At 44.8% G+C, this 9413-nt stretch overlaps 1 protein-coding gene across 1 annotated transcript; it reads left to right on the forward strand.

The window, feature by feature from the left end:
* Nucleotides 1–911: 911 nt before the first annotated feature.
* Nucleotides 912–2361, forward strand: LOC123154800 (uncharacterized). Its single transcript, XM_044573434.1, has one exon. It carries the CDS (start codon nt 965–967, stop codon nt 2039–2041), a length of 1077 nt encoding a protein of 358 aa, XP_044429369.1. The 5' UTR covers nt 912–964; the 3' UTR covers nt 2042–2361.
* The last annotated feature ends 7052 nt before the right edge of the window (nt 2362–9413 follow it).

Consider the following 9413-nt stretch of genomic DNA (forward strand, 5'->3'; position numbering starts at 1 on the left):
GCATTTCAAAATAGCTTAAAACATAATATATATATATATAACAAACTCAATTAAACTGTTCACATCTTCGTCACGGCCCGCACATAGTACTTAAGTTCGAATTTTAAAAAGAAACTTAAAAAGGTAGATCTGCCGCCCGCCCGCGCTGTCGATGATGTCGCCGTCTTCAGGCGCCACCATCCTCGTAGTCATCATCCTTGGTCAGGTCAATGTAGGGAGGTGATCTCCAGAGGTGGGGCAGCGGCCCCCAAAATGGTCCGGCATCCGATCCGGGCTCAGATGCCACGCGTTGGGGAGGTGGGCATCGGACCACGACAGCGGAGTTCCAATCAGCCAGTACCGGTGGCAGACCTCCATCTTGATGTACGGGCAGAAGCATACAGGAGTCGCCGGACGGGAGATTAAGAATGCGTCATGCGAGGTGGAGTGGGTGGCCACGCTTCCAGGCGAGGCGAATGACGGGCCCGTCTCGCGGTCGTGCTTGCCCTTCTTGCCTGTCACCCACTTCCAAAAGCCCATTGCGGCGGCTGGCGGGGAGCGAGGTGGGGTGCTGCCGCTAGGCTAGGGTTTGGTGTCGAACACGAAGGGAGCAATGACGTGGAGACGGGGTGGGGAAGTGGAAGTGGACTGGCCTGGCTGGCTGGCTGAGGGGTCCACGGCTTCACCACAAAAAAGGATGCACCCTGACGCGGTTGGCTGGCTGACCGGCGGGCCCATCCATTCATATGGATTTAATGGGATCGGTGGGAGGTAGTTGGATGGCTGACACGTGGGCCCTAGGCGAATGGCGAGACGGCGCGTGCGTGTCTACCCTAAAGCCCGACCAAAATTTATGCCCGAAATCGGTCAAGCCGGATAATATTTTTTAGGAACAGTTTGGACCAGAACGGACAGACTCGGACGAATCAGGGTCCAGCATTGGAGTTGGCCTAACCCTAATCGGTCAAATCCCTCCGGGCCAGCCATGCCGCCGCCGCCGCTGCCGGAGCGGTGGTCCATCCTGGCTCGAATCCCTAAAGTTGTGAAGGACAAGGAGGCGAAGCGCACCTTCCCGCCGGGCACCGACGTCTCCGTCGCCTGTGACGAGCTCCCGCGCGCCTCAATCCTCACCGTGTCGCTCCGCATCGCCCCGCCGCCCTGCCTCCCCAGCTACCCCTACGTCGCCGCTGCGGACCCCTCCGGCCTGCTCCTCCTCTGCGCCACGGAGCCTAGCGGGGAGGTCACCTACCACCTTTGCCACGCGCGCACAGGTGAGGCCACCTGTTTCCGCGAGCACAACTGCCCCATGGGCTTCGACGGCGCCAACGTCGGCCTAATGACGAGGGGCGACAGCTGCGTGGTCGCCGAGCTCCAGCCCTCCGGCGGCGGCTCCGGCCGCGCCACGCTCCTCCGCTACACGGTGGGGCAGTACAAGTGGGCCGTGACGGAGCTCGCCTACTCGCCGCCGCTGCACCGGCAGTGGTTCTGCGAGGGGGTCGTCTTCCACGGAGGGATGCTCTGGTGGGTGGAGCTCTCGTACGGCCTCCTCGCCTGTGACCCCTACTCCGACAAGCCGGAGCTGCTACACGTCCCGCTTCCGACGATCATCGACCCGCTTCCGGGAAAAGTGGCAAATTTGGCCAACAGGGCCTCCCACAGCTGCGTGAAGGCGAGCAGCGGAAGGCTGAGGTACGTGCAGATCCATGGCGATCCCGCCGCCCCGGTGGTCAGCACGTGGGCGCTCACCGAGGCTGGTAAATGGAACCCCGAGCGCCGCGTGCCCTTGCCGGACATCTGGGCCGACGAGAGCTACCTCGACGCCATGCTGCCAGGGAGCATCCCCGCGCTTGCGCTCCTCGGCCCCGCAGACCCAGACAAGCTCTACTTCTTCCTCGGCTCCTGCATCTTTGCCGTGGACCTGCGACGGAGGAAGGTTGTGGAATCCGGTGAATTCGATATGCCGGAGCCACCAAACCAGCTGATCGTGCGCGCATGGCAGTATGATCCTTCAAGCAGCCGTAAGCATATATTTTTATCTTGTTATTTGATTACTTTGCTTTGAATTATAATGCCACCTTGGTACCGCAGTTCACATCTTGCACAATGTTGAGAAAGGGATAAGAGCTATTTCGAAGATACTCTGCTTAAACAAATCGATTTCCTTAATATTAGTATATGGACGCACAATGGTGTACCTTTTCTGCTAATACATCTCTACGTCTACCTTCGCAAGGTCTTTTGGCCTGGTTATCACTTACCAGCACCAGCATTGGCAAAGCACATTCAAAATTGAAACTGAGTTCCTGAACCTGATGGCCTCCTGTGGTTTCCTGATAGTTTTAGCACGAAAGGCGCAAATTTCCAATACGTGTACCGTTAAGAAATAAGAAGTGTGATATTTTCATATTATGGCCGTACATATATAGAAACACTGTAGGTGTTCCACACATGTTCCTTTGTACCCTATCCTCGCACATTTTCTTGTATTTTCGGTTTCGTGTTGCTGCAGGTAATAGAGCACTATTAGAGTGTCTTTTGCGCCTGCTGGAATTACGTAGATTCACAGCAGCCTTCCTAGTTTTTTTTCTTTAATGTTTGGCTGACACCTACTTCCTCGATGACAACCAAGCAATACTTCAAGCATACCAACCAAGCAATTATGTCTTATTGAAATAACATAGCCAAAGAAAGCTTATCCCTACAAAATCATATAGTCTGGCTATGCTCCATCTTCACCACACAAGATATTCACATCATGCACAACCCCGATGACAAGCCGAGCAATTGTTTCATACTTTTGACGTTCTCATACCTTTTCAACTTTCACGCAATACATGAGCGTGAGCCATGGACATAGCACTATAGGTGGAATAGAATATGATGGTGAGGGTTATGTGGAGAAGACAAAAAAAGAAGAAAGTCTCACATCAACTAGGCGTATCAATGGGCTATGGAGATGCCCATTAATAGATATCAACGTGAGGAGTAGGGATTGCCATGCAACGGATGCACTAGAGCTATAAGTATATGAAAGTTCAAACTGAAACTAAGTGGGTGTGCATCCAACTTGCTTGCTCATGAAGACCTAGGGCATTTGAGGAAGCCCATCGTTGGAATATACAAGCCAAGTTCTATAATGAAAATTACCACTAGTATATGAAAGTGATAACTCAAGAGACTATCTATATGAAGAACATGGTGCTACTTTGAAGCACAAGTTTGGTAAAAGGATAGTAACATTGCCCCTTTCTCTCTTTTTTTGCGGGCTTCTTTGGCCCCCCTTTTTTTATTTAGGCTTCTTTGGCCTCTCTTTTTTTTGGGGCAATGCTCTAATAATGATGATCATCACACTTTTATTTACTTACAACTCAATATTACAACTCGATATCTGGAACAAAGATATAACTCTATATGAATGCCTCCGGCGGTGTACCGGGATGTGCAATGATCTAGCGTAGTAATGACATCAAAAAACGGACAAGCCATGAAAACATCATGCTAGCTATCTTACGATCATGCAAAGCAATATGACAATAAATTCTCAAGTCATGTATATGATGATGATGGAAGTTGCATGGCAATATATCTCGGAATGGCTATGAAAATGCCATAATAGGTAGGTATGGTGGCTGTTTTGAGGAAGGTATATGGTGGGTTTATGGTACTGGCGAAAGTTGCACGGTACTAGAGAGGCTAGCAATGATGGAAGGGTGAGAGTGCGTATAATGCATGGACTCAACATTAGTCATAAAGAACTCACATACTTATTGCAAAAATCTATTAGTCATCGAAACAAAGTACTACGCGCATGCTCCTAGGGGATAGATTGGTAGGAAAAGACCATCGCTCGTCTCCGACCGCCACTCATAAGGAAGACAATCAATAAACACCTCATGCTCCGACTTCGTTACATAACGGTTCACCATACGTGCATGCTACGGGACTTGCAAACCTCAACACAAGTATTTCTCAATTTCACAATTACTCAACTAGCACGACTCTAATATCACCACCTTTATATCGCAAAACTATTGCAAGGAATCAAACATATCATATTCAGCGATCTACAAGTTTATGTAGGATTTTATGACTAACCATGTGAATGACCAGTTCCTGTCATCTCTCTAAATAGATATAAGTGAAGCAAGAGAGTTTAATTCTTTCTACAAAAGATATGCCCACGCTCTAACAAATATAAGTGAAGCAAAAGAGCATTCTACAAATGGCAGTTGTCTAAGTGAAGAGAAACAGGCAATCCAAACTTCAAATGATATAAGTGAAGCACATGAAGCATTCTATAAAGCCATTCTCAAAGAATATAAGTGAAGTGCAAAGAGCATTCTAACCAAGGACTATCTCATACTAGCATGGTGCAAAAAAGAAACATGAAAACTAAAGCAAAGACGCTCCAAGATTGCACATATCGCATGAACGAAACGTATCCGAAAACATACCGATACTTGTTGAAGAAAGAGGGGATGCCTCCCCAGCATCCCCAAGCTTAGACGCTTGAGTCTCCTTGAATATTTACTTGGTGTGCCTCGGGAATCGCCAAGCTTGAGCGCTTGCCTCTCTTCCTTCTTCTCACATCGAGACCTTCTCAATCATCGAACACTTCATCCACACAAAACTTCAACAGAAAACTCGGTAAGATCCGTTAGTATAATAAAGCAAATCACTACTCTAAGTACTGTTGCAAACCAATTAATATTTTGTTTTTGCATTTTGTCTACTGTAATATAACTTTTTCATGGCTTAATCCACTGATATAAATTGATAGTTTCATCAAAACAAGCAAACTATGCATCAAAAACAGAATCTGTCTAAAACAGAACAGTCTGTAGCAATCTGAACATTCACTATACTTCTGATACTTGAAAAATTCTGCCAAAATTAAAATTTTTACAGCAAGACAGTGCAAAAAGAATCAGAACCATTTGATGTTCCAGTAAAAAAATTAAAATTCATGCACTACAGCCAAAGTTTCTGTCCTGCACCGCACAAACCAACAAGCGTCGTAAACATCCTAAAGGCAAACCTTGGCACATTATTTTTATAATACAATGGAATTGTACAAGGGCATAATTATTTTTGTTGAGAAGTTTCTGTAATCAAGATTCACAAAGTTGCCGTGAGCATGAACAAAGTTCAAGGAGCTCTCCCACTTCAACAGTGCTTGTCTTTCTCACTTTCACTTTCCTTTTTTAAAAAGTCTTGGGTTCCCCCCTTTATTTTTGTTGTTTTTAAACTATATGAAAGCACTCAACAGAAATAAATGACTCTCTAAAACTTCCGGGTTGTCTCCCTGGCAGCGCTTTCTTTAAAGCCATTAAGCTAGGCATATAGTGCTCAAGTAGTGAATCCACCCGGATCCCAAGGTATATCAAAGCCAATTTTATTTAGCAATGATTTGTAATTTAGTAGTGAGCACAAAGTAACATATATCATGTAATGACGAAGTCTAACTCTCTTCCTATGCATTGGCATGTCATAAAAGAACAATTCATGCACAGAAAGTAAAGGCCAATGCATAGTATAAACAGTTTCTTGCAATTTTATCGTGTTTGAAACATAGAGAGGTGGAGATATAGTGTTGGGGAACGTAGTAATTTCAAAAAAATCCTACACACACACAAGATCATGGTGATGCATAGCAACGAGAGGGGAGAGTGTAATCTACGTACCCTCGTAGACCGAAAGCGGAAGCGTTATAACAACGCGGTTGATGTAGTCGTACGTCTTCACGGCCCGACCGATCAAGCACCGAAACTACGACACCTCCGAGTTTTAGCACACATTCAGCTCGATGACGATCCCCGGACTCCGATCCAGCAAAGTGTCAGGGAAGAGTTCCGTCAGCACGACGGCGTGGTGACGATCTTGATGTTCCACCATCGCAGGGCTTCGCCTAAGCACTGCTACAATAATATCGAGGATTATGGTGGAGGGGGGCACCGCACACGGCTAAGAGATCTCACGGATCAATTGTTGTGTCTAGAGGTGCCCCCCTGCCCCCGTATATAAAGGAGCAAGGGGGAGGGGCGGCCGGCCATGATGAGGCGCGCCAGGGAGGAGTCCTACTCCTACCGGGAGTAGGACTCCCTCCTTTTCCTTGTCCAAGTAGGAGAGGGGGAAGGAAGGGAGAGAGGAGAGGAAGGAAAGGGGGGGTGCCGCCCCTCCCTCCTTGTCCAATTCGGACTAGGAAGAGAGGGGGCGTGCGGCCTGCCCTGGCCGCCCCTCCTCTTCTCCACTTTAGGCCCATGAGGCCCATTAACCCCTCGGGGGGTTTCGGTAACCCCCCAGTACTCCGATTTTATCCGAAACTTCCCCGGAACACTTTCGGTGTCCAAATATTTCCGTCCAATATATCAATCTTTATGTCTCGACCATTTTGAGACTCCTCGTTATGTCTGTGATCATATCCGGGACTCCGAACTAACTTCGGTACATTAAAACTAATAAACTCATAATATAACTATCATTGAAACCTTAAGCGTGCGGACCCTACGGGTTCGAGAACAATGTAGACATGACCGAGACACGTCTCCGGTCAATAACCAATAGCGGAACCTAGATGCTCATATTGGCTCCCACATATTCTATGAAGATCTTTATCGGTCAGACCGCATAACAACATACGCTGTTCCCTTTGTCATTGGTATGTTACTTGCCCGAGATTCGATCGTCGGTATCTTAATACCTAGTTCAATCTCGTTACCAGCAAGTCTCTTTACTCGTTCCGTAATACATCATCTCACAACTAACTCATTAGTTGCAATGCTTGCAAGGTTTATGTGATGTGCATTACCGAGAGGGCCCAGAGATACCTCTCCGACAATCGGAGTGACAAATCCTAATCTCGAAATACGCCAACCCAACATGTACCTTTGGAGACACCTGTAGAGATCCTTTATAATCACCCAGTTAAGTTGTGACGTTTGGTAGCACACAAAGTGTTCCTTCGGCAAACGGGAGTTGCATAATCACATAGTCATAGGAACATGTATAAGTCATGAAGAAAGCAATAGCAACATCTAAACGATCGGGTGCTAAGCTAATGGAATGGGTCATGTCAATCACATCATTCTTCTAATGATGTGATCCCGTTAATCAAATAACAACTCTTTTGTTCATGGTTAGGAAACATAACCATCTTCGATTAACGAGCTAGTCAAGTAGAGGCATACTAGTGACACTCTATTTGTCTATGTATTCACACATGTATCATGTTTCCGGTTAATACAATTCTAGCATGAATAATAAACATTTATCATGATATAAGGAAATAAATAATAACTTTATTATTGCCTCTAGGGCATATTTCCTTCATATAGTTCCTCTCTCATAATAATTGCAAGTAGGAGCAGCAAGCACATGCATATTATACTCATCAAAATCATCATGTGTAGTAGTAAAAGGCAACCCATCAATATAATCCTTAATAAGTGCAAACTTCTCCGATATAGTGTAGTTGGGAGAATTCAAAAAGATAATAGGACTATCATGCGTGGGTGCAATAGCAACAACTTCATGTTTAACATAAGGAACTATAGCAAGCTCATCTCCATAAGCATAATTCATATTGGCATCTTGGCCACAAGTATAGCAAGCATCATCAAAAAGGGATATTTCAAGAGAATCAAAGGGATCATAACAGTCATCATAGCAATCATCATTCGGTAAGCACGAAGGGGAATTAAACAATGTATGAGTTGAAAAGTTACTCTCATTAGAAGGTGGGCACAGGTGATCAATCCGCTCTTCCTCCTTTTGTTCTTCGCTCTCCTCATCATCTTTTTCATCCAATGAGCTCACAGTTTCATCAATTTCTTCTTCCATAGACTCCTGCAAAATATTAGTCTCTTCTTGGACAGCGGAGTATTCCTCAATATATTGTTTAACATAGGTATTAGAAGCATAATTATCATAGCAATATTTAAGTATAGCAAAATTTTCAGATTTGTGAAAATTAGCATCATACTTTTCAATCAAAGAAGCAATTTCATAAGCACCCTCAAAAGCAACAAATTCTTCAATTTGTTGAACATCATAGTAATTGTAAACACCCTTAGCATACGAAGATACGATTTCATTATCACCAAACTCACATTGATAGGGAAGGTGTTTCTTAGGGTTTTCAGTACAACAAGTAAAATCATATATTTCACATAAATTCCAAGCATAGCATTGCAAACTTTGAATTTGACCCCATAATAGTTTCTCTTTTTCAGATATACGGTGTCGCACATAACAAGCATGCTCATCTAAAGATTTGCCCTCAACTAAGCTAGTTGGGGTTTTAGCACTAGCACATAGGGATCGAAGATGATCCAAGTAATAAGCTTCAGCAATGTGATAGATTTTGATTGGTTCTTCAACCATTGGTTCAGTAGGTACAACTAATTTTTTTTGGTATTTTGCGTTTCCTACCCATAACTAAAGATAGGAAACAACTAAGAACAACAAATAAAAGTTACTTAGTGATAAAGCAGACAGCACACGCGAGAATATTCACCCACACTATTGCTCCCCAGCAACGGCGCCAGAAAAAGGTCTTGATAACCCACAAGTATAGGGCTTCGCAATAGTTTTCGATAAGTAAGAGTGTCGAACCCAACGAGGAGATAAAGGTAGAACAAATATTCCCTCAAGTTCTATCGACCATCGATACAACTCTACGCACGCTTGACGTTCGCTTTACCTAGAACAAGTATGAAACTAGAAGTACTTTGTAGGTGTTGTTGGATAGGTTTGCAAGATAATAAAGAGTACGTAAATAAAAAGTAGGGGCTGTTTAGATAAATAAACAATAAAGTAAATATAGTGAGTGTGGAAAAGTGGTGGTAGGAGTTGCGAAATTGTCCCTTAAGCAATTGACTACTTTACTAGACCGATAGCAAGTATTATGTGGGAGAGGCCACTTCTAGCATGTCATCCCTTACTTGGAATTCTATGCACTTATGATTGGAACTATTAGCAAGCATCCGCAACTACTAACATTCATTAAGGTAAAACCCAACCATAGCATTAAAGTATATTGGTCCCCCTTCAATCCCGTATGCATCAATTTCTATGCTAGGTTGAAGCTTCTGTCACTCTTGCCCTCCAATACATAGTCCTATAAACATACAACTAACCCTAGGGTGTGATCCATGCGCGCAATCATATGATGGGCACCAAAGGACAGCAACATAACCACAAGAAAATTAAATCAATCATAGCAATTCATCGACCACCGATACGATAACGAAAATCTACTTAGACATCATAGGATGGCAACACATCATTGGATAATAATATGAAGCATAAAGCACCATGTTCAAGTAGAGGGTACAGCGGGTTACGGGAGATTGGACCGCTGTAGATAGAGGGTGGAAGGTGATGGAGATGTTGGTAAAGATGGCGGAGGTGTTGGTGAAGATCGCGGTGATGAT

Source organism: Triticum aestivum, chromosome 7A (assembly GCF_018294505.1).
Source record: "Triticum aestivum cultivar Chinese Spring chromosome 7A, IWGSC CS RefSeq v2.1, whole genome shotgun sequence".
NCBI classification, from domain to species: Eukaryota; Viridiplantae; Streptophyta; class Magnoliopsida; order Poales; family Poaceae; genus Triticum; species Triticum aestivum.